The 25,908-nt window shown below is 53.2% G+C and overlaps 1 protein-coding gene across 2 annotated transcripts in view; it reads right to left on the bottom strand.

Annotated features, from left to right (window-relative positions):
- Window positions 1-13,649: 13,649 nt before the first annotated feature.
- Window positions 13,650-25,908, bottom strand: part of MAPK1 (mitogen-activated protein kinase 1) — a 72,770-nt gene continuing 60,511 nt past the window's right edge. For both annotated transcript variants that reach the window (XM_064481006.1, XM_031443158.2), the window contains exons 7-9: window positions 21,703-21,812; window positions 19,913-20,038; window positions 13,650-15,093 (exon numbers count right to left, since the gene is read on the bottom strand). In XM_064481006.1, coding sequence (XP_064337076.1) covers window positions 19,922-20,038; window positions 21,703-21,812 — 227 coding nt within the window. In that variant the 3' untranslated portion in view covers window positions 13,650-15,093; window positions 19,913-19,921. The remainder of the gene's footprint in view (window positions 15,094-19,912; window positions 20,039-21,702; window positions 21,813-25,908) is intronic.

The raw sequence follows: 25,908 nt of genomic DNA on the forward strand, positions 1-25,908 counted from the left end.
CGTTTTTACACATGGTCGCATCCTTGGATACTGTTTCCTTTTTTCGATGCAATGTATCTGCAAAGCTGACTGGGTGAACACGGATTTACCATGAGAGTTCAGCTGGCGTTCGCCCAGGACCTAGCCGTTCTCCAGGGACGTCCCCAGCCCCCGGTTCCACAAACCCGCTGCTGAGCGTCTGCATCTTTTCATTAACTGTTAAGCCCTTCCGGTCTCCTTCAGTTTCCAATTGGATTTCCTTTTACTTGTGATTTTTCAAGATTCCTTTGATTGCCAAATTGCCAAATATTAAGCTTTTGTTGTTTTGCTATTGGAAATATCTTTTCTCAGCCCGTCCTTTGTTGGGAAAAAAATCCTAATTTTGGTGTGAGCCATAATTTATATAATTTTGTATCCTGCATTTTGAAGGGGCATTTTTTTTTGTTACTGGAGCTTTTTATAGATATTTTTAGTGACTGTGCAGTATTAAACCTAAGTATCCAACCATGAGTGGTGGTTGGGCATTTCCATTACTTCTGCTCTATTTCTACAGACCCCTTCATTCGCTGAAAAATTAGCACCAGATTCGCTGCTGTTCTTTGTATGGTAGTCCTTGCTTCCTTCTTGGAGACACAGCTTTCCCTTAGGATCAAAGTGATTGCAGGATGAATCATAGCAGATCCTTCCAGTGGACTGGCTGTCCCCTGCAAGGGTCTTGTCCTCTGTGTGACCCCAGATAGACACACCCTTGCTGACCACTGACCAGTGCCTTTCAAATGTTTTTAACAGTGACCACAAGAGAAGCTACATTTTATGGGTACCAAATTTCTGTTTGGGATGATGAAAATTTAGGGGCATAGTGGGGATGGTTGCGTAACAATGTGAATGCACTAATGCCACTGAATTCTACACATGAAGACCAGTTAAAATGGCATATTTTGTGTTATTGTATTTTACTACAATAAAAAAAATAGTAAAAAACGCATTCTGCCTTATGATCCAGAACCCACACATACAGGACGAGTTTCATGATCTAATCTGCATGCTTGTGCAATGCCCTAGTATTTCCTCTCCTTTTCTGTTTTATTTTTATGAACAACACCCTGCATATGACTCCATGTGATTTCACAAGGCCTCCATCAGCCACGGCCTGCAGGCTGCCACCCACTGCCTAGCCCCAGCGTCACCACCCTCTGTCACCTCGATTAGGGACTGCTGGCTCTGGGACACAACTGGGCCCCTCCTGCTGGTGTCCCCACCACTCTGACCGACCTACCTGGCGACGGCCCTCCCTCAGCCCCTTTCTCACACCGCATGCCGGCCCGGCAGGCCCCACCCTGGGTGGACGGGACTCAGCGTGGCTGGGGGAGCCTGGATTCTAGGGCTCTGCTGTCCTCCAGCTTCTTTGCACCTGTCCGTCCAAGCCCCCTTCCTGGACTGCAGGCCTCACTCCTCCCACTACTCCTCGCCGCTGTGTCCTGCTTCACGGAGAGCAATGACCTCCTCAGGAACATCCTTCTTGCTCCCACCAGAAACCATCACCACCAGTCCACACGTCCACCCTGCATGTGGGAGGTTCACTGCGGCCACAGAGCCCTTGTTCTCCTGCATCTTCCATCCCCTCTTCACTGGGTTGTCCCATCAGAATAGGGGACCTGCTGTCATCGCCATATCATCCTTGGCTGTCACCATGTTTCCGCCCAACCCTGGAGAGCGGGCCAGGCTCTGCCCATTCTCAGGTTCCCATCCAACCTCTCCACTAAACCTGCCCTGGCTTACTACACTGTCCAAGCAGCATTTCACACAGCCAGTCACTTTCTTTAAACTCTTCCTTCACTCTGGCCCTGGGGCTCCTCCCTCTTGCTCACTGTCCTCACGTCCGTGGCTCTCCCATCCTCCCGAGGCTGGAGGCCCCAATGTCTTCTAGCACAGACACCTCCCCCAAACCCCACACCCCAGGCTCACGTCCAGCTGCCACCCTCGCATCTTCCTCCAAGGCCTGCGAGACAAACTCTACACGCCCTAAATCAGGCGAGTCTTCCACCTCGGCGGAAGGCCCTGCTTCCTCCCAGATCACCCTCTCATCACACCCTACAGGCAACCTGGGCAAGTCCTGCAGCCCCACACCCACCTGGGGCAGCTCCGCTCTCCTCCCCGGCAGAGATCACTGCTGGGGCTGACATGGCTGCAAACTTTGCCTCCTTAACTCTGTTCTCCACTTTTAAAATGATAGTCAGTTCAGACCTGTCACCTCTCAAAGGCACGAGGAGCTTCTGCTCTGCTGGGACTGAGAGCCAGTGTCCCTCCACTGCCCCACGTGATGTAACTCCTCCCATCTCTCCTCGCTTCCTGCTTCTGTCCCCGCAGGTGTTGAACTGACTAGACTTCACGGCCCCACCCTCACTTCTGACACCAGCTGCAGGCCTGGGGACTCCAAGACCACCCTCAGGTTTGACAGTCTCCTAGGAGGACTCATGGAAAGCTGGTGTGCTCATGGCGTCAGTTTACAGCAGAGAAAGGATACGGATTAAACTTGGTCCCTAGGAGAAGGCCACCCGGGAATGGAGGAAATGCCAGCGTGGAGCCCCGGGCTGTGCTCTCCCTGTGGACTATGAGGGCCTCCTCCCCCGGCATCGATGTGAGTGCTGCCGGCAGGAAGCTCAGAGCCTGGGGGCACAGCTTTGGGGCTCCATCACACAAGCTCCAGGTCCCCGGGTGGGTGTGCACCCCTGGAATTACACTTTTGGTCTTTCTTGTGTGCTCAGCCCAGCCCTGAATACTATCTGGGGTATAAATCACATGGTTCGACTGTCCAAGGATGAAAGACCCCCAGGCGGACACTCCTGTCAGGGCTTAGAGATCACCTCCCAGAAGCCTGCAGTCAGGGCCAGATTCTTTCCTGTGAAGGCCCCGTCCTTGCTGCTCCCTTCTCAGGACTCTGTTCCAATGGGGCCCCATCAGAGAGGCCACCCACTCCGGGCTCTGGGGACCACCGTGCCCACCTCTCGCCCTCTCCTCACCTGGACTTGTTTTCTCTTCTGAACACGCCCCACACGTGTCATTTTCTTAGCTTGGATTCTGTCTCCCCTCACCAGGATATGAGCCCTGAGGGCAGGGGTTTGGTCCCTCCTACCTGTATCCCCAGCGGGCACAGGTGGGGAGAAGATGGCCACCTACAAGCTCTATCCCCAGGGCTTGGGGCATTTGCTGAATAAGCCACTCCTGCAGGGCGACCGAGATCCCAGACAGAGCAGTGTCCCAGCTCTCCCTGGTGGGTGTGCGCCCCGTCGGGGCAGGGGAAGCACCGCTCCCGAGGGAGGAGGAGGTGGTGCCCATGGTCATAAAGTGAGCCAGCCCCACCTCCCCCAGTTTGAGGCTCCAGCCTGACGTGAGGGATGGGGTGGGTTATACATTTCAAAAGTAGGGTAGCACATGGACACGTCCACAACCTTCCAGCTGGCTAACCTGGTGGGCGGCGTTGGACGCGCGTGTTGGGTGACACTGGGATCCAGGCACGGAGGTGGGGGGGCTGGGGAGGGGCCAGCATCCCCGGAGGACCCAGTCTGGTGCGTGTTAACAGGCTGAGCCACACTGCCCGAGATGTGTACTTGGAGACAGGGTCTGTAAGATTAAATTAAAATGAGCCCATTAGGGTGGGCTCTAATCCAGTCCGATTGGTGTCCTTATGAGATGAGGAGAGAGACACGGAGGGAGGGTCACAAAGGGACACGGGGAGAGGACCACCCACGCACCAAGGAGAGAGGCCTCAGGAAAAACTGAACCAGCCCACACCTTGATCTCCAGCCTCCAGACTGAGAAATAAATCTGTTGTTTCAGCCACCCAGTCTGCGATGCTTTGTTATGGCGGCCCCATAACACTGGGTTTTCGAGGTAAAAGAAACCTAAAATCAAGTCTCCAGAAGGGTCTCCCCACTTGCCTTCCATCCCCACCTGTCTAAGACCCCCCCAGGTTGGCCACACCGAGCAGCCTACCTAGGTACGACTTCCGCAGGCTGGTGGGTGGCCTCAGCCAAGCGAGGGGATGAAGGCTCCTGTTGGCCCTTGAGGCTCTAAAATCTGAGTTGCTGATGGTTTCCTGTGTGACAGTCAAGCCCAGTAGGAAGCAGCTGCTGTCGGCATAGCAACCGCAAGCCATCTTGTGTTCTTTCCAAATTAGAAAAATTCCCAGCTTCAGGATTGCAGAAAGATGTAAAAGCGGAGATGAAATTAAGCGACCGATGGAAGTGGTTGCCATGGTGTCCTGCTGTCCTTGGAGCCGGCCAGCTGCCACTGATTTCTCCACTCCTCGTGCAAAGGAAGGGCTCCAGGAGACACGGAGCAGCCCCCGCGGTGAGGGAGAAAAGCCAAGGCTGGGTTTCAGTTATAAAGGGAGCTGCATGATGGGAACTTATCTTTTGAGACTAACTACACATCCAACGTACAGAGCTTCTCAAACTTTAAACAAATCACCTGGAATTTTGTTTAAATGCTGAAATGTAGTCTGAGGTGGGGCCTGAGATTCTGCGTTTTCATTTTTATTTGTGGTAAAACACACAGATCACCGAATATGCCGTCTTACACCAGAGATGCTGCGTTTGAACCGGCTCCAGGCGATGGTGGTTCTGCAGCCCCACGGCCCACACTGCATGCACTGGGCTGTGTTAGAGCCTTTCTTTGGGCCAGAGTCGGAGGCAGGCAGCAGCCATACCCACACGAGCAAGCCACACAGCGTGCTTTCCAGGAGCTTCCTGGAAAGTGGCCGCGAGAAGAGGCCACAGCGCCCGAGGATTGGACAGAAAGCTCCCTGATCCAGAGCAGGGTCTGCGTGGTGGAGGTGAGACACTTCGACTGGGTCACTGCTGCTGGGACTTGCTAAGTTTCCTAGGTCACTCCCCAGTGCCGGGCATGGGGGCTACTGACCATCCATCTGCTATTGCAGGTAATGCTCGTGCAAACACCTCTGTACGTGCGGCTGTTCCCCCCAGAATGACTGTCTAGGGGCAAAAAGCCCCAGCAATGGAATTACTGAGTCAAAACACATCTTTGGGGAAAAAAAATAAAAAAAAAACAAAAACAAAACCCCACATCTTCAGACTGACTCCTGTCACGCCTGCCAGATGTATTCATTTAAAGCACTATCAGCAACGCAAAAGGGAACAAACACACTGCTTTAAACTTCAAGTTTGGCTTTTATAGTTTCACTTTGGCTTAAACCAAAACAAACAAGAAAACAAACAAAAAAAGCCAGAAAGTAGAGTGTGCACAAAAGAGAACTTCATGTTTAATTTGCATGTCCCTCCTTCTGAACAGTACTGGCGGTTTCCTCGTGTAAGCAGACATCTGGGAACGAGGCAGTGTTTGCATGTTGTGATTCTGTTTCTGCGGTGGACGTGACCCTGGCTCCCGTGGTCCCCTGGGTCCGTGATGATATCAGATGTGGAGTTAGTTCTCTCCAATCCTCCTGTTCGTCCAAGACACTGGACCTCATGGTTTTCTCCAACCACATCTGCTGAGCCAACACCTTGTGCTTCTACGTACAGAGCTTCTCAAACTTTAACAAATCACCTGGAATTTTGTTTAAATGCTGAAATGCAGTCTGAGGTGGGGCCTGAGATTCTGTGTTTTCATTTTTATTTGTGGTAAAACACACAGATCACCGAGTATGCCTTTTGTTAGAGAAGGCCCTGGAGGGAGGGGAGAGCTCAGCGGTGGCGCGTGTGCTTAGTGTGCACGAGGTCCTGGCTTCAATCCCCAGGGCCTCCATTAAATTTCTTTTTTTAAATAAATAAGCTTAGTTACCTTCTGCCTCCAAAAAAAGCTTAAAAAATAATAGAAAAGGCAAGTATAAAACTGTTTTAGCTTGGACATGTAAAGAACTTGGAAGTCACCACTCCTGCCCTCACAACAAGAAAAGAGCTGGATAAACAAGAAAAATCAACTTTAACAGGAGTGGTGAGGAGACATACCCGCCTTGTCTGATCTCGGCAGGGGAGCCTGTAGTTTCTCATCAAGCATGTGATCTGTAGGTTTTTTCTAGATGTTCTGTATCAAGTTGAGGAAGCTCCCCTCTGTTCCTGCTTCGCTGAGTTTCCCCAATGAATGGAGGCTGGATTTTGTCTAATGCTTTTTCTGCACCTGTTGACGTGATCAAGTGACTTTCCTTCAGCTCGCTGATGGGAAGGACATGAACTGACTTCCAAGTGTCGAACCAGCCTTGCACGCCTGGAACAAATCCACTGGGTCATGGTGGATAATACTTCTTTATACGTTATGGGGTTCGATTTTCTAGTGTTTTGTGGAGTAGGGGTATCCCCTCTGCTTCTATTTCCAGGTAGTTTTAGAGAATCCATGTAATTTCTTCCTTAAAACTCCTGTGCCTGCTACAATCATGTCCTTGGTACTTACCTGAGTGACTTGAAAACTTAGGTCCACATGGGACCCTGCACATAAATGTTCATAGCAACTTTATTCGTAATTGCCAAAAACTGGAAGCAACTAAGATGTCCGTCTGTGCACGAGTGGATAAACAAAATGTGGTCCATCCACACAGTGGAATCTTTTTTTTTGTTTTAATGGAGGTACTGGGGATTGAACCCAGGGCCTCGTGCAGGCTAAGCATGTGCTCTACCACTGAGCTCTACCCAATTCCCCATAAAATGGAAATCTTACTCAGCGATGGGAAGAAATGAGCTGTCATAAACTGGAATAGAATGTTTTCCAGGGGTTGGGGGGTTGTTGGGGAGATGAGATGCTAGTCAAAGGGTCCAGGCCTTCAGCTGTGAGGTGAGTGAGTTTCGGGGAATCTATGTACAGCACGGTGCCTCTGGCTGTCCGTCCTGTTCTGCAGTGTACACTTGTCATTTTCTAAGAGTAGATCTTTAGTGTTCTGACCACACACAGGAAAAGCTAACTTTGTGAGGTGACAGGTATGTCCATCAACCTGAGAGTGGTAACCACAAAGTGTATGTCTATCCAACCATCACGCTGTACACTTTAAATATATACAGCTTCATCTGTCAGTGACATCTCGATGGATATATTGTGGGTATCAGACCACAGACAGGAAGTAAGGGATCTTAGATGCACGTCACCACGTGGAAAAAGCCAGTGTGGGAGGCTGCATTCTGTACATCTCCAACTCCATGACATTCCAGAAAAGGCAAAACTATGGAGACAAAATAAACCTCTGCGGTTGCCAGGGGATGTGGGGAGGGAGAGAGTGAACAGGGGAGCCGAGGGGCAGAACTCTGGTTAGTGTCCCTCCAATTACTCTGTCAGCCTGCAACTGCACTGAAAACAACTGGGTCTACTAAGAAAATAAAGATGTGCGCGAGAGGGGCCCAGTGTGGTGGGGAGGAGCTCCTGGGGGGTTCGGGGAGCGGGGGCTTGAGAATCAGCACTGCCGACAGATATGGGTCCCTGTGATCCGACAGGGTTCTGACAAAGGAAGGTTAACTGCCTTCCAGATTCAGTGCAAATATTAAAGTTGTGGGGAGTGAAATGTAGTCATAAATATAACCCCAGGTCTACTTTTTGCACAGGATAAACAGAAGAAAGCGCCAGTGGGAACAGGCGAAATGAAAGATGTGGGGGGACAGAAACGTTCCAGAGTTCTCGGCGTCTCTGCAGCCTCCTTATTATCTGAAGGCACCTTCCATGGAACGTGTGTGCTCTGGTTGGAGGGAGTCCCTTACCGAAGTCGTACAGCGTCACACCTCTTAACATGCCTCTGTGGGGGAACCTCACCCCCAGGCCATGGGTGCTGTCAAGGTGGCCGGAGCTGGGGACGTGGGGCCCAGGAGGGAGGGGTTGAGCGCCCTTGGGGGCCTGATGCGGCCTCCAGAATCAGAAATGGATGCCTGTTACTTCCAGGAAACAAAATGCAAAGCCAAGCAGCAAAAAACAAATGACAAAGTGTGGGTAGGGGGAGCACCGGTGTGGAACCCACTGCAAGTGCAAGACACACCTGTCCTCAGGAGTCCTGGGAGCCACTGTGAGGCAGGTGCCATCATCCCGACTTCACCTGCAGATACCCTGAGGGCTGGAAGTCCCCCAGCTATGGGGTCAAGATTAGGCCCTGACCGTGCCTCCCCACCTGGCCAGCTGTGAACCTCCCTGGAGTGGAGTGTGAAATGGGCCTGGCCAACTGCCCAGCAGCCAGCCAGTTGCTCCTCGGGGTGCTGGGGTGCATTCACGGCCTTCCTTTGGGGACCTCTGCTGCCCGTGGACCTGTGGTCTCCGATCCCAGGTGGGGCATCACCTGATGATGGTGTGTTCTGAAATCAGGGTGGGTGGGGTGGGGGCTGCAGACACACGGCCTGTCTAGGGGCAGCCAGTGTTGGGAAACTGAGAACCCGCAGGCCACGCCAGCACCCATTGCGGGGCAGGGATCAGCCATGGGCAACTCCGTCACCCATCGTGTCTCTGGCGGCTATGTGGCAGGCTGGTGGAAGCCACTGCATCTGAAAAAGGGAAGGAAGTGCCTGGTCTGACTCGCTCTTACAAAGACCTCGGGGTTCCAGCTGTTCAAGGACCTCGGTTCCTTCGGAGCAGCTGGGCAGCCCCACCCCCCTGCCAGTGCCCGTGTCCTGGTGGACGGTCAGGGAGGCGGGCTGCCTGTCCCGCCACCAGCCTCCATCCGGGAGAGAACAGACCAGACGGGCTAAGGCATCCTCTTTTCTCTGCTGTCATGAGCTCATCTGCCTTTTCTGTCCTCCTGACTTCACCGCAATGCTGTCTGCACCACAGGCGGCGGCCACTCATCTTTTCAGGGCGTGAACCCCGGCAGTAGGGCCCCTCCTGGATCTGGATGGAACCTGACGTGTGCACACTGTCTCCCGTTCGGCCCCTGCCTTCTAGCCACAGGAGGCCACCACAGACCGCCGCCTCTTCCTCTTTGAAACTGGCCTGGCCCAGCACTTCCTGCCGGACCGAGACACGTCCACAGACGATGCAGCCGCCTTTGCAGGCACGGACTTCCTCTTCGAGGCAGCAGTGACGCCTCTTCCAATGCCCAGAGCGGGTGCCTCCCGCACTCAGGCGACTGTTCTGTAAGCGCCTGGCTGGGATGTAGCTTTAACTCCCACTGTGCCAGCCCCGACGCCCGCCCCGGGCCAGGTCCCCAGCACTGAGGGCGCTGTCTGATCCGCCCCCTGCGGTGCTCGGGGTACCTGGACTCACAGACCAGCAGCCACGCTGGAGGCTCTGTTCCCCCTCCTCACCATCTACCTACCGCTGCCCTGCAACCTTAGTTTTGACTTCTTGGTGGGCTTATCACTTTTCCTGCACTTTTAAATCAGGAGGATGACCCCAGCTAACCTGCTGGCGAGGCCCCGGCCCCCCGGTCCACACTGCACATGGTGTCCTCTGTGGTCTTGTTCTGCCTCCACTGCTGTCTCTTTTGTAGCACCTGCTCTTCTCTCTACAGCTTCCACAATCATCTTCTGGTCCCTCTGGGGAAAGAACATTCTGCTCCCTGTGGGAGGGAGACAGGTAGGGGTCTGGGCTGCCCCACCCTTGCTTATTCAGAGCAGGTGAACTTCTACTGATTTCCTTTCATGAAAAGGCACTGGTGATAAAAAGTATTTGAAAATTTGAAAAACACCACTGTGTAAGTACAGCAAAGACTTTCAAAAGCAACTGAAGAAACCCAGGGGGGAGGGTACAGTTCAGTGGTAGGGTGGGTGTCTAGCACGCATGAGGTCCTGGGTCCAATCTCCAGTACTGCCATCAAAATAAAATAAGTTAAGTGAACCTAATTACATCCTCTCTGCAAATACATTTAAAAAAGGAAAAGAGAAAAATCCCAATTCTTTATTCTCTGCCCCAAATGCCCCAGGCCACTGCCCCCAACCCCTACTACACAGAAGTGCCCTCCTAGTCCTCCCACCATTTCCCCGGCTGATCCCAGGCTTCTGTCACTTTACATCACACTCACAAAGGGGCACTGGCACCCCTGCTCCTCTGGCCAAGAAATTCAAGAGTAACCCCCGACTCCCACCCAGTGAGGTGCCCCCCATCTGATGTCTCTACTCCCTAGCATGTCTCCCCCCAGCCTGCGGCCACAGCCGGCTGTCCAGTGTCCAGCAAGAAGAGCTGGAAGCTACCCTTGGACACAACCCAGCACACCAGGGGCTGCCGTCCTGCCCCAGCACCTGCTTCCGCTCGGTCCGGGGCAAGCATGTTGACACCCGACGTGTGCACACGGGACACTGTTACACACGGACTCCCTCAGACTCCCAATTTCAGGAAGAGACTGGGAAACAGGGTGAAGGGGAGGAAGAGGACAGGAAATGGCTCCTCTAGACATCAGTCATTACAGAAGCCTCTGATTTCGGAACAAGGATGTGCCTCTTTTCTGAGCCATTGCCCGGGGTGGCTCTCAGGGCCCTGGAAGGGAGTGCTGACCCCCAAGGGTCTCCTGATCCTCTCAGAGGCAAGCTTTGCTTTCAGATCAAAATGGATCATCTTCACATTCCTGCCATAAAGGCCCGGCTTTTAAATCCACGTGTTTTTGAGGAATGACAGACACAGTGACTGTCACAAAGCTCCTGGCTGCAGGTCCCCTCTGCCCCTCAGAGGCTGGTGACTCCAGAGACTGGCTTTGGCCAGGTGTCTGGCCAGCACCCACTGAGCAGAGGGAGGTCTCCTGGGGGGTGATCCACACTCAGGGTGGCCAGCCTCCCCTCCCGTCACCGCTACCACCCTGCTGCTCCTCATCCGCACTGGCCTCCCACGGGTGACCGGCTGAGCCCGGCGTCCCCTGGCCCACACCTCCAGGTCCCCTGACTGCGGGTCACCACTCCCACCACCGCATGGGCCAAAGCGGGCGGCAGGCAGACAGGCACCCGCCTTGTCCAGCTTCTCACTCCCCTGGCCTATGTCCCATGCCCCCCGGGACGATACAGGGGCCTCCTCCCCTCCAGCTAGAGTGACCTGGGTCCTCAGCTGTCCCGGGCAACAGGCGAGACAGCTACTGGACCCTGTGTGGAGTGGAAAGACGGTCACATTAAGGGTCTCCTACGGGTCGAGAGGACAGCCACTGCATCACTTTCTCAGGGGAAGCAGAGGTGACACCCCCCGAACACCCATCTGCAACCCCCTATTCGGGGGGAAGGAACTTTCGGGCATTTTTCTCTCTCAGATGAACAGAGAACAGCCAGCTGCTGAGCAGACGCTGCAGTCCCACCTCACCACCGAAGTAAGGGACATGAGGAGGCACTCACGAAGGCTCACTGCTCATGTGCAGGCATGACGCTGGACACCCAGCACTGTGACCACCTCTCCCATGGGTCCTGCCCCACTGGAGACACGGCCCCCACTGTTCTTGTCAGCAAGGCGCCATGGGATGCCCGGTGCTGACAAGAGCCAGTGTCAGATGGTCCCTAACACAGTCATGGTTTCCTGGTCTGAAAGAGGCGGCCTGTGCCCCGTGCAGAGCCCCAGGTTGGCGGGGTGCGAGAGGAGACGCCCGTGGCACTGCTGTCCTCCCCCGGGGCCAAGGTCTGAGGACGACGTGGGAAGCCACATGGACTCTAAGACGCCATGGATGCAGAAGCTCCATCCCCAAGGACCACAAGCAAAGTCAAGTCAGAAGACACACTTACTGGGGAAAGTTGATTTCATATTTTCACGTGTGAAATCCCAATTCAACTATACATGCACAGTATTATGTCATTTTGGTAACACAGGGACGCAATTTAATGATTCTAATTTTTTTTGTAAGTTTTTTTTAACAAGTCAGGTGCCATAAACATTCAAATAATCCATCTTTTAAAAAGTACGTTTACAACATCAAAAGAATTAAGATGAAATATAAACCTTTCTACTTACAATTTTTATACAGATTAACCAAATCACAAATGCCACAAACAAATGTTAAGTTGTAACAATATAATGAATAAACATTCAGATTCTTCATAAAATCTTCCTTTAACATTTTTCACCTGACCACTGTACTGGACAGCCTATTCAGAGTTCTGGGCTACGATACCGACAAGGCACTGACCATACAAAGCAGAGACAAAGCCGTTTCGGAACTCGCCTGGGCGCTCTACACGGATAAACAGCTCGGAAAACAGGCAGCGAGCTTCAGGTGAAGCCCCTCCGAACCCCGCTGCTCCTGGCACGCGGCCGGGCCGCAGTGAGACCAGGCCTCACTCTGCTGGGACACGCTGCTCGTCTGCACTCTGGAGGCACCGTGTTTCAAACACCAGCACGGCGATTTTAAAGCATGGATGCTTTAAAACTGTATAAGCAAAAGGACTCCTCAGATTTTCAAAACCACTACGGTTACAAAAATATTTCCCTTAAACTTGGGATTACTCCAAAACATTGATTTACAAATATAAAAGGATTATGGAAGGACCCAAAGCATGTGTGCATTAACATACTGTTACCATACTATATAAAAGTTACCAATTTAAAAATTGTATTAACACAGAAGCAAATAAAGGTAAGACAGTCTTCTCTGAACGGTGCGACCGGGATGGGTGCACGGCACGGGCAGTGCGCCTGACTCAGGGCCGCCGACAAGCATGTGCGCCCCGCACGCCCAGCGCTGCGCCAGCAGCGGCGGGCGCTGTGTGAGCGCCCCGCACACCGCACGCCACCCACGGGCCCGGGTTGGCGTGACTGCCAGCACAGCCGTCCACCCAACTGGCTGGCCAGGTGCTTTGTTTCATACTCAGCGGGAAGACTGGAATGCTTCGGCAGGGAAGTTTTGCTTACTTTTTAGACACTGCAAAAGCCATCAGTCTGAGCTCTCTGCACACACGTAACGGAGGCCTTCAGGATCATCGCCGTGAATTCAGACGACCCAATCTGTCCATTTCTAGGGGTGCAGGAAGATCCAAGTGAAGGGCCTACCGCACGTGACACCGTGTGCCTCTCACAGGTACCCGGGTGAAGACAAGTCTCTGCTCTGTGAAGCCACGTCTGGCACGACCAGTGAAAAGCACACAACCGTGGCCACAGCGGTGTGGGGCACGGCCAGTGGCTTCACACTGCCCTGACTGCAGGGCGCCTCTGGGGTGGGAAGAGCCCCCTCCCCAGGTGTTAGTGGCCAAGGCTATGGCTTTCTAGTTAGAGGGCTCAGTTAATCTCCTAGTAACTCTAACCTTCCTTTTAAAAAGTACAAAGAAACGAGAGCAACAAAACTGTCAACGTTCCTTTAAAAATGAAAATGACTCTTCAATGTATCTGTTCCGTCAACGCTGCGGGGCCCTCTGCAGGGCAGCTCCGCGCTCAGAGGTGAAAACCGTGTATTTTAGGGCACGAGTCTAGCTGTGCATCTGATTTTTGGAGATGAGTCAGCAGCACCCCGACCCAGCCAGGGGGTGTGGGGCGCCCTTCCCAGTGCTTGGCTGGGACACAGGCAGCCCCTCTTTAGGAAGAACCAGAGAATCCAACCTGAGACGTGCGGGCTGCTTCAGCCGAGTGGACAGAGCAGTTCAGACCCAGGATGTGAGTTAAGGAACCTGTCAGAACTGACCCTCCGCTGTGCCAAGGGGGAAAGAACCCTCCAGAAATGCCTTCTAAATCGTCTCCTGTAAACCACAGCGTCTGGGCAGTGCCCAGGCGGGACAGTGAGGCCAGTGAGCGTTCCTGTCCTAAGCACAAACAGAACCTACTGATCCAGAGGAAATCAACACTGAATCTTAACGTGAATATGAAGATAGAAGATGTACATTTATTTTCATGAATTACAAGTGCATTTCTGTTCATATTAGCAGGCAGTCTTTATATAACCCATTCTCCATCGCTGTCAAAATCAAACAAGAGAAAAGGACAGCTGAGAACTGAAAAGCTAAAAATAGAATTATTTTTCCTAAGTGAGCTGCTGGATAGCATTTTCCGTGGAACACAACTCAGAGGTAACAACAGAGTTTCGTTTCAATCATAGGCATGTGGCACTTGGACAGTCATCTCCGCACAGAAGCTGTAACAGTCATGCGAGGGCACAGTAATTACTGAACAAGGCAGGTTTCTCACCACAGAGAGCAGTGGGGGAGGCAAGGAGGCACCGCAAGGGACAGACACCGAGCCAACGGCACCGTATGCGCGGCAGGGACAGATACTTAGATTGGGAAAACACGGCTAGAGCTCCAAACACGCCTGAGTGCTAGCTCCTCCTGACGCCCTGGCCCGGCAGTGCCATGAACCTCGGGGAGCACTGGACTACAGAACAGGGCTTCATGTCATGAGCTCACAAAGGCTTTATTACAATTGCTATATCGTAGGTTGAAAATGAACTTGAGATGCTGACATGCTGTAGGAGGAAAAAGAATTGTACACTTTCTCATTTAAAGACGCAGTGTTCCTCTCCGCTAAATACTCAGGCATGAGTGTGGTTACGGTGAAGGCGGCTTGGGGGCGAGGACACCGGTGCAGAGTTCTGCCCCAGACAGCAGGCATGCAGCCTCCCACAGCCTAGGACACCTCTCACTGCATCCCGAGGGAAGCTGCCACTTTAAATCTTTTTTTGTGTTAAGTCCTGCAAACACCCAGTGCTGCACGGACACATTCTGGCAAGTGTCCAGCTTCTACGAGTGGTGCAGCAGGAATGTGGGGTGCAGCACTTCTCCCCTTGATTTAGAAAAAGGGTCGAATTCTCTAAAAGCTGGGCAAATAGTACATACCTCCCATATGCTAGTGGCTAACATGATACAAGAGAAGGTGCCCCCGGGTGCCCGCGAGCCCCTGCCAGACCAGACAGGCTGGGAGGAGACGTGCAGAGGGGCTGGCACTGCCTCGGGGCCCGGAAAGTGGGGCACAGTGACGAGGGGCCTGAGGGGTCAGAGGACTCAGGAGGGGAGGACCACTGCATCGTTCAAACCAGAAAGCGGTTAGTGACTGAAGCGGCGGTAAGCAGCAGGTGCACTCAAGAGTACAGACTGCCACGGCCACCGGGGCGATGCACAGGGGCCAGGAACAGTTCTCTGGACTGAAGGAATTCTTTGAAAGCATAAAAGCCACAACTACCAGAAACTGCCCCTCCGACGGCTCAAAGGAGTCAAGGTGGACAGGCCGAGACGGGCTGGAGACAGGACCGGGGTCAGGAGCCGGGAGGAGAACACCGAAGTCTGAGCACATCTGGTCCTCGGAGCCCCCGTCCTATTGGGAAACAGACAGACAAACCTATGAGTGAAGGTAACCCGCGTGAAAACACCGCCGACAGCAACATTAAGACAAAGGAAAAGTGCAAAAGCAAAGGAAAAACCCTCCTGCAAAAGAAGTCCTTTCCCTCGGAGCCCGCAGCACGAGTAACACCTGTAGCACCCCGACTCTGCCCTGGCCGCAGGCACCTCCTCTCAGACACTTCCCAGCAGATGTTTCCAGAACACTCGAAGGGAAGGCACAGGCCTGCTCACAGCCTAGCCGGCGCCAGCGCTGCCCAGATGCCCCTTCCTAACCGTGCAATGCTCACCACTCCAGGGTGGGAACCCGGGTCTGAGCGTCTCTGCTCATATGCTTGTGAGCAAAACCCTGTCTGCCACCCTCTATTCTCAGCAAGCCCTTCTCTCTGGATGACCGGGGGGACAAAATCAACCAGACAAGCAACAGAAAGGGTGTTCTTAACACTCAGGTTTTCTCTGCCCAGGATAAAGCACCACAAACAAAACAAAGTGCTGGCTGGAAATGTGGCCAGCGGCCCGGATCCAGAGATAGGGTCCCATCACCCAGAGATCATCGGTGATCAGACAGCTGCTCCCCGCCAGGCCCTCTAGATGGCACCCCTCACCCACCCTGCGCCCTTGGCAGGGCTCTCCCGCCCCTGGCTGCCCTCAGAGGCCCACCAGGAGCACGGCACCCCAAACACCAGAACACATGCCCCCATCACTCTTCCGACGTCTCTCTTTCGCTTGAGATATTCCGGGTCAAAGCCACACTACCCACTGATAGGCGAGCAGCTCTTGGACATGCACAGACTCCCCGGGAGGGCCTGCTGACCCACAGACTGACCCCCATTTGGATCGTCCTTGGGAGAAGTGAAACATGGCAGCTCAGACCTCGCGCTCTGCTCTCGGCACAGGAAGGAAACCCCATGGGGATGGCCAGGAGGCCACCAAGTGTGGCGAAAGGCAGACAGAGCAGACCTTCCCTTGGAGATGCTGCCTGATAGGACAGGGTTGCTGGTGGGTGTCACTCCGGGATCTCACGGGCACTTTCAGAGGGAGGGTTTTTGTACGCCATTGGAGTCAGGGCAGGAAGGAGGTGCACACAGGCCCCAGTGTGATGGCAGGCGGGCTCAGCGGTGGGAAGTGACCGCTGTCCTACACCGCAACCAAACCAGAGGCCAGGAGGAAATCAAAAGTGCCCTGAAATGCTTTCATCTTGAACGAAACCAAAGGGAAACAGGAGCTTACTGTCCCTAGTCACCAGTCCACCTGAGGAAGAAGCCAGGCACACGGCCACCCTCCCCAGCCTCTCGGGGAAGCTGGTGAGGAGACGGCTGTGGGGAGGAGGCTGACCCTGAGTCCTAACCACCTGCACCTCTCCACCGCACACATTTCTAAAACTGATCACCTTAAACAAAGTACAATGAACCTACTGTGACCCTTTACGACTGCTCAGGACCTCCACTAAGGACATTTGCCAGCAGGGGTGTCCCTCCACCCGAGGGTCCCCGTGGCTGCGAGTGCCTGTTTCCCATGCAGCCCGCTGTCCCCTCCTCTACTGCCCTGTGTGACTCTGTCACAGCTCCACCCTCTCTGCGGGCTGGGAACTCACAACCATGGTCCCTCGACCCGCCGGGGGAGCAAACCTAAATCTAGTCCAGGGCAGTTTTGCAGAAACTGTAAGAAAAGGGAATTCTGCATCTAAGGGACCAGGATTCTCTGCCTAGCTCCGCCACGACCTATGACACTAAGCAGCATGCTCCCCACCCTCCCACAGCTCCCAGTCGTGCCCCGGCTATTGCCGGCTTCACGGGATGCCGCTGCGATCACAAACAGAAACACCCGAGAGCGAGCCTGGCCCCCACCCCACCTTCTTCTGGGCTCACTTAAATATTCTAAATGATTAAATTATAAGTCAGTCTAGATGCTGGCAATTTCCTTTGAAATACATGAAAAAAATAAGACGGACTGATGGGCACATGGAGGAACAGATGAACAGATGGGTGAGAAGACAAAGCAAGTAAAGTGTTAATCACGAATCTACGTGGTGGGAATGGGGGTGTCCACTGAAAACCTCCAACTTTTAGAAAAGGTGAAAACTGTCAGTTAAAAAATGTCGCAGCAAATGGGATGGACCCAGACAAAGATCATCATTCTAAGTGAAGCCAGAAAGAGAGAGACAAATGCCACATGATATTGCTTTATGCCGAATCAAAAGAAAAAAAAAAAAAGACACAAATGAACTTATTTACAAAACAGAAACAGATTCACAGACACAGAGAACAAACACGGTCACTGGGTGGGAAGGGATAAACTGGGAGTTGGAGACTAGCAGATACTGACTACTATATAGCCAACGGATAGCCAAGTTCCCACTGCACAGCACAGGGAACCTTACTCAGTACGCTGTACTAACCTAATGAAAAAGAATATGAAAATGAATACACGTATGTGTACGTGACAAACACGGTGCACACCAGAGACTGACGTAACATTGTAAATTGACTACACCGCAATAAAAACAGAATGCAAAAAAGAGAAAAGTTGGGGAAAATCAGGCTGTGGGCACATACTGTGCCTTCTGTGCCCCTGGAGAAAGTGACCTAAACACAGCGCAACCTGTCTGCCACCCCTCTCCACTGAGGACAGGCTGCAGTGCTGGATTCCAGGAAAGGGGGTGGACCCTGGGAGGGCAGCCCTGGGCTCCAGGAGGCACCTGGTCAGCAGCACCATCCTGCGGCCTCAGGAGCACCCTGACCAACCACCCCAGAGAGAGGCCCTGCTCTCTGAGATCCCGACAACCCGACTGCCCCCAGTGTCAGCTGCCCTGATGCTCCCAGGCCCGCCTGGGGTTGGCGTCCTCAGAGCCGGGCCCTCCCAGGGCTCACATGGCCCGACGCCTCCCCACCAGCGGAGCGCACCCCCAGCACTCTGTGGCGAGGGCTCCCTCGGTCGCCAGGCTGCCCTCCCTGGTCGAGCACCGGCCACACTGTCTGTTTCTGCGGGTCCTGCTGGAAAGCAGAGCTTGGGCTTTCCCCGTCTCTCTCTGCTTCCTCCCTCCTGGCACCAGGAGGTGCTCAGCGGTGACTAAACACTGGGAAGCTGACAGTCACGAGAACCCCAGACGTGGTTCTGCACTACAAATGGGCAGGACAGTTCTGCGTCTTTCTCCCCCTTAGACCACGTGCTCCTTGGAGGCCACGTTCAGTCCTGTCTGCTCTGCTCACTGGGTTCTTAACACGTGCCTAGCCCGAGGAAGCATGCGGCGTGTGCGCCCTGAGACCAGAAGACGAGGAAATGCGGCCCACAAACACAAAGGGAAACGACCGTGGAAGAGAACGGCCAGGGAGCTGCTCAACCCAATCTTCCAGGTCAGGGGTCAGCAAGCCTCGTCTGTAAAGGGCCAGACAAATCTCATCTACCAAAGGCAGCCAGCCCGCCTGGTGTGCACACAGGGACAGGAGAGTGGGCTCTGGGAGAGGGAGCAGGAGGGGGAGTGTGGCTGGGTCCTGGGGCTGCCTTTCTTTTCTGTCGGTAGCAACTGACACTGCAGAGCCTAGTAGGTGACACACACTCCAAAGAGGTCGCCCTGCCCACAGGGCGTGAGACACAGGTGCTCCCCAGACTGTCCCGTCCCCATAGTGGCTCCCATCTGCACACCTGCGTTCCCTCAACGCTGCCTGGCTTGGAGCCTGCCCTTTAGGGTGTGTCCAAGCAAGGGTTTACCCCCACCTCCAGCTGCCGGGCTAGGAGTCGGGTCTCTTCGGTCTGCTCTCCGCTTTCCCCTGGGGTCGCTGCATCTCCCACCACCACCCCGGTCTGAGCCTCTGGTCTGCAAGCCCCACTGCCACCCTCTCCCGCGACCCTTCCTGCTCTGATGTCAGCCATCCTCCGTCAGTACCGCCGTCCGCCCCAGCCCGGACCTCGGCCACACTCTGTCCTTCCATCCTGTGCTGTGATCAGCAGGGCTGCCGCACTGCGGCACGTCCCTGGTGGCAGTTTCTGGTCAGACTGTCCATGCCCGGTGTCAAGCGGAAAAGCCACGGTTTCTTCTTTCTTCTGCATCGAGTGACACATGGCTTTACAGAAGGGGCAGCCCCGGGTTTCAGAGGCACTCGATGGTGGCGTGACTGCAGGCCCTCAGATCCCTTGCATGGGTGGCAGTCAGGACTCCTGACCCCTCCTTGGTGATGGTGATACTCTACCAGCTGTGGTTCCAGCTCCGCCCTGCCTGCGGATCCCGCACGCAGCTCACACATGTCCCTTCTCCTAGAGGCACGGCCTCCTGCGGGGCCCAAGCTGCAGGCGGCCCTCCACCCTCCGGTGCCTTCTGACCGATTACACACCCGCCCTCGCTTTGAAACACCTTGAGCAGCTCCTGCTCTTGAGCCTGGACTAGACCAACAGTCAACCAGGGACCAACCCCCCGCCTGACCCCAATCTATGAAGAGCTGAAAGGAGCAGGCAGGAGAGGATGGAACAAATGTCGGCGAAGAACCCCGACACCCACCACGGCAGGACCCGTTCCTCCAACTCCAGTACCACTGCGCTGTGGTCACAGCTCTCCATCTCCAGACTTCTAACACAAGCCCTGTTCTCTCCCCATTCATATATTCTCTAAAAACAAGATTTGCATTTCCTTTTTTTTTTTTAACACTTAAAAAAAAATAATCGGCCAACAACCTGCACTGTCCAGCACACCGAGGCCCACAAACTCCCATGCAGACCCACAAGCGTTCCTCTTTTTCTAATGACATTTTATCTCTGCTCGCTCTCCCTTGCGAGGATTTGTTTACAGGTAAAGCTCCAAGTACCTGACAAATTTAAGATCTGTATCCTGGCTGGAATCTAGCAGTCTCCTCAAAAATGAGTTCTTTGAGCTTTTCCTTGGGCAAATCATCCAACTCCATGTCAAACTTGAACGGTGCTTCAGCGATGGGCTTGAAAAGACAACATTTAGACAAAAGTGGTTATGTCTTAGGCAACTGTTCACTGCTTCATGGGACGAGCGCGGCTCAGGGGCTGGACTCCACACGCCGGTGTGGGCATCTGCAGGGCGCATTGCGCTGCCCACGGCACTGCACAAAGCATGAGGAGTAGCAGCGTCCATCTCAAGGTTTCCCCAAATATATTTCAAATGTTTTACTTTACTGTGTATTGAAATCTCAGAAACCTGCTGCTGTTGGGGAGCTGCTGCTGGTGGGGGGCTGTTTACACCATCAAACCCCTGATCCTCAAAGTAAATGCCTCTGATTAAATTCATTACAGTATCTTTAGATGAAGAAACAGTAAGGAGCCATTAGAAACGAAGCTGCACGGAAGAGTGACATTGTGGGAACATGCCCACATTTGTTCAACGAAATGAACCCTGCTTATTTTTAAAATTTAGATATAGAAATGTAAGACCGAAAAGGAAACATTCCAAAATTTTAATAATTATAACTGAGTGACAAAACTACAAAGTGATCTTTCTTGTATTTTTCTGCAAGTTTTCATTTTTCAGTACTCTCTCTATAATCAGAGCTAATTAAGTACATGCATACTCGATGATAACAGATGAAATCAGTCTATTAATGCTTATATTTCAATGTCAGAAGCCCTGAATGATGCCATGGTGCAGAGCTGACCTGACGGCCACACTGCTGTCGGTGAGTGGACGCCTAGCCCTCCCTGACCTTCTCCGTGGAATCCTGACACCAGGCCTTAAGGGGAAGGAAACAGGGACCCCAAACTGCACTAAGTTTTGGCCTCTTGAAAAGGGGACAACAGAACGAGACGCAGCCACCCTCCTATAGACCCTCCACACGCCATCCGTTTACCCCTCCCGCTCCCTCTGACTCTGGGGCACCACCTGGCCTGGGATTAGGACCCGGGGCTTAGGAACGTCCAGCTCACAGGGCGAGGAAGAGCCCCAGCCCCATGCTCAGCGCTGCCCGTCATGCACCCTGGGGTCGCACCTTCGCAGGGGGCCTCACTCATCTCTGGGGAAGTGACTGAGAAACGCTTCCTCTCCCGACTTCTTCCTTCTTTCACTATCAGCTCTCCTCGTCCACCGTTCTCTTTCCTTTCCTCCTCGAGTTCCCTTTAACACACTCTACCTGGTTCTCCCTTTTTAAACAGGACTATGAAGGCCCATCACCTGCATACTCATCATACTAGAAGGAGCCAAACTTTTGGTTCTTACTGCATTTTCTTGGTTATCCTCAGAGAAAGAAGGCAAAACTGAGCCCCCAGAAGAAGCAAAGACCCAAGGAGCTGGGCCCTTCCTAGAGAGAACACGACACGGGGCATGTCCCTGGGACGTCCAGCGTGCACGGGAGCCTGGCCCTGGGTGGGTCACTCCTCACATGACAGCCTCGTGTCTCCAGGGAGGACATGAAGTACCAAGTCCCAAGGGACTGGGGCCCCCACTGACCCAGCTGCTCCCCAGCAGGTATCCACCTCCTCTCCCCCTCAGGGCGGCCACTGCGGTCGGTGCCTCTGCTGCCACAGACCATGATGACGGTCTCCAGCCTTGATCCTGTCCTCCTGTGCTCCCCAGCCCCACCCTGTGCAGGGGCCCCCTAGCTGGGGGACATGGCTGTGGTGGCCTCAGGGCTTATACCTCGTCACTTGGGTCATAGTACTGCTCCAGGTACGGGTGAGCCAGAGCCTGCTCCACTTCAATCCTCTTGTGGGGGTTGAATGTCAGCATCTTGTCCAGTAGATCCAGAGCTACAAAGAGAACGGGTGTGCAGCAGTGAGAAGCCAAAGGCATAGCCACTGAAATCTGTCCCATTTCCTGTTTAGGTAAACAACCCCACCAACAGCTAAGCTGCATGAGCGGGGCCATGGGGAGCGCAGCCGCCCCCACGGGTTGCTGTTCTGTCTCCAGCCTCCTCACACCACCACCTGACGGGAGCAGACCAGATGCAGCAAGGTGCATGCTTAGAAAAGGCTGAATGCGGAAGACCAGGATCCGAACCTACAAAGCCTGGACCAGCCCTGAATCACTGCTCCGGTCTGCTCCGCTCTGCGGGGCCAAGAGCAGAGGTCTCGTGCATGTACTTCCCTTCAGTCAACTCCGAAGTCACTCCTGCAACAGTCAGTTTATCCCTCAACATACAGAGAAGGCCTCTGCCTCCAAGGTCACTGGTCCTCCCATGTGGTTTCAGTCTCCCCTGTCCAGGTCCTGGCTGACAGTCACCTGTGAAGCACCAGCCTCCCAGCCTACTCTGCAGCTTGGCGTCTTTCTCCAAAGCCCCAAACTAAAGGTGTTCCCTCCACCCGGCCGGCAGTCAGCCCTGAACACGTCTTCCACGCTGACAGTGCAGTAAAGGGAGCAAGTGTGGGACCAACAGGGATGAGGCAGAGGGACGGCTAATCAACAGCCCAGCCCACTGGCCCCCAGGCACCAGCTCAGGCCGAGAGGGCAGCCGAAGGGCGTGGCTGACAGCGGCTGGGACAAGGTTAAAGGCAGTGTGAGAAAACACTTCTTGTACTTTGTGTCAGGAGGTTTCAGTGAGAAAGAACACGTGCCGGAAAAGACATCGTTGTTCCGGTAAAGAGCTCACAAAGGGGGGGCTCCTTTTAAAAATCTCTCCTTTTCTTTGATGAACCTCAGACCAGTGGTGCTCACGGCCCTGAGACACCCCTGAGAAGTCCAAGGGCTCCAACAAACAAGTCTGAGAAACTACTAGGTAGCAGCAAGAACACGTTTTCAGAGAACATTTTGACACTAACAAAACCAGAAATACTGGCATGTCCTTAGTAAAGCCTCGGCCCCCACAGTGGTGACTTCTCATCCGGTCATCGAGCTCATCCCCCTGCACATTAGCACGTGCCACTGAGCTCCAGGGGCAGAAGAGGAAAGAAAAGATCACTTTAGTTGTGTATTCACTGTAAGAATGTGTTCTTGGCGAGGAGGGTATAGCTCAGTGGTAGAGTGCACGCTTAGCATACACCAGGTCCTGGGTTCAATTTCCAGTACCTCCACTAAAAATGAGTACGTGAACTTTACCCACTCCGACAAACAGTGTCCCACCCAGAGAGCAGCTGTGGCAGGGGCACCCTGCTGCCCGAGGTCACAGGGCGGGTGCATATGTGGGTGCAGGCGTGCATATGTGGATGCACATGTGTGCTCAGCTCTGCGATTTCCCCACACACCACCCCATCCATCTTCAATTAGGAGATAACCAACATGTAAACCATGTGGGACATAATGAGAAATTCCACAGAAAAAGGACTTTTCTCATGTGCATAAAGTGAACTGTGAAAAGCAGTAGCTTTTTTTTCCTTAAAGCACACACATAATGAATTTCTACAGAGAGTACATTTTCAAGTTAACTTTTCCTCTGTCGTCTTTACAACATACAAGCACACGTTAGGAAATCGGACGGCAAAGACATCTGGTTTACAGGCTGGAGAACTTTTCAGAGCAGAGGTGGCTCTCAGGAGTCCAGCCATGTCTGGCCACTGATGGAGGCCAGTCTGGGCAGCAGAAGACAGGGGGTCTGAGAGGCCCTGAGATGGGCGGGGTTCAGAGGAGCCCCGCAAGGGGCAGGACAGTGCCGCGGGACGGCAGGAACTTGGGGACCTGGGCTCACACCTGCATCCCACAGCAGCCCAGGCAGACGGGTGGACCGTCTTACCATCCCTAATACGGGGACCAACTTGCCTCACTTCCTGCTCCCAATCACCCTCCCCCAAAGCTGAGACACATCCCCACAGACTTTCTGGAGGCAAGACAGACAAGATCCGGGTCAGGTGAAGTCGAGGGCCCAGCCACAGTCAGACTGTGACGATGTTACTCCTAACCCCCACATCCTGCTGACACTACGCAGGACACACTCCAAGGCAATGAACAGGCTGCTCTGCAGCTGAAGCGCATCTAAAACAGAACTTTCTGCTCCTTCCAGTTAAATCCTAGGCCTTTAAACCTCCAGGCAACAACTTCAGAGGAAGAGAGGTTTTTTTTTTTTTGCCTCTTGAAAAATAACTGCATCTCTAGCCTCCTTTTACTCCAAGGGCTATTTCTGTGTTATTCTCGACTTCAGAGGGAAAGCGAGAAACGGTGAGCAGCTGGCAGTGCTGACCCCGCACTCCAAGCGCCTGGCTGTCCCGCCCCCATCACCTGGCATCCGCAGCAGCGCTCAGATGCCAGGAACCATGTTGCCTGGGCACATGCCTCCTTGGACAGATGTCACTTCCCCGAAAAGACTGGAAGTCCCCTTGAGGCCAGGGTGACATCTGACCATGGTCTCCAACTCTCTCCCTGGTGGCCCCCCAGAGCCCTACCTTCCTTTACCTCCGGTGGCTGCGCAGAAACGTGGACCCACCCTTCTGGCCCGGCAGTCCCTTCTCCCTCCCAGCCTGCCAGACCCGGGGTGGGTCCCCTGACCGGCTCTCCAGCAGCATTCCAGGTCCATCTTACCCACCTGGCAAAGCTCTGGTCCTAGATCAAGGCCATCTGTCACTCCTCTTCAGCTCGAATTTCTGAGCAGGGCCAGAGGAAGGGCCACCTGTGCAGACTGCACCACACCAGTGCTTCTCAGACCTCCTGACCTCTAAGCCCTGTTCCTACAAACCACCAAGGATCGATTTAAAAAAGTAGCTAATTCAGCTCATGATTCAAACACCCGCACAGCACTTTCCTCTGGGGAAACCACAGCACTCAGCATGTGGCAGACAGGCTGTGTCCTCATCCTCCTGATTTGTCCAAAATCACAGACCTAAGTGGTGGTGCCCAAGTCTCTATTCAGGAAGCCAACTCCAGGCATATGGCCTCACGCTGTGCGCAGCCTCCAACACAACAGGACGGGGAACCTTCAAATGTTACTCAGTTCAGAACATTTTATCCCTCTCGTCCACACCTGACTGGGTTTAAATTTTAAACTTTTATGTGATTAAATCTGTTTCTTTCTTTTATGTCTGTCTTCTTGGTTTCTTTTTAAAGCTTAGGAAGATTTTCTTATTTTCATGCAGAGAGCAGAAAAATACTGACTATGCCAAATATTGTTACTTTTTAACAGTATGACTTTTTAAAAAGCATTTAATCATCAATTCTTTTGGATTCACTTTGATGTGTGAATAATGATTTAAACTGTTTTTTTCCAAACAGCTATTCAACTAACCCAGTACCATCTGCTGAATAATAATCATTTCTTCCCCCTCACTGCAGTAATTTTGGAGAGAATCCTAGATTCCTTTGAAGAGAAACCTAGGATACTACTGGTTTAAGGGACTCAGTAGTCAGAAATTTCCAAGAAACGTAGAAAAACATCCAACCTCACTCCTAATTAAAGAGACACAAATGGAAGCACCCCATCTCCCCCTACTCAGCTGGCAAGCCCAAAGGTTCAATGCCCAGAGCTCTGGAACAAAACATGTGACAGAGCTGCCCGACTGCTGCCACAGAGAGACCCACCGGCCTGCTCCTCATCAGCTGTGCCAAGCCTGACCGCAGGGGTGTCCGGCCTCCTGATTCCTGCTACTGTGATGAGTGGAAAAAATGCCACTACTGACCTTTCAGTGTTCATACCGCATATAATGAATAAAAATGGGCACCTTTTTCTATATTTAAGAGACACTTACGGGGGTAGGGTATAGCTCAGATAGTAGAGCACAACTTAGGGTGCACAAGGTCCTGGGTTCAGTCCCCAGTACCTCCTCTAAAAATAAATAAGTAAACCTAATTACCCCCCCCAAATTTTTTTAAAAAGAGACACATTTGTTTTTCTGTGAACTATTATTAACCAGAGTTAAAAGCGCCAGTGTTTCAGCTTGAAAGTTTCCATCTCCTCAGTTCCCCAAGGTCTGCCATTCATTTCTT

Source organism: Camelus dromedarius, chromosome 31 (genome assembly GCF_036321535.1).
Source record: "Camelus dromedarius isolate mCamDro1 chromosome 31, mCamDro1.pat, whole genome shotgun sequence".
In the NCBI taxonomy this organism is placed as follows: domain Eukaryota; kingdom Metazoa; phylum Chordata; class Mammalia; order Artiodactyla; family Camelidae; genus Camelus; species Camelus dromedarius.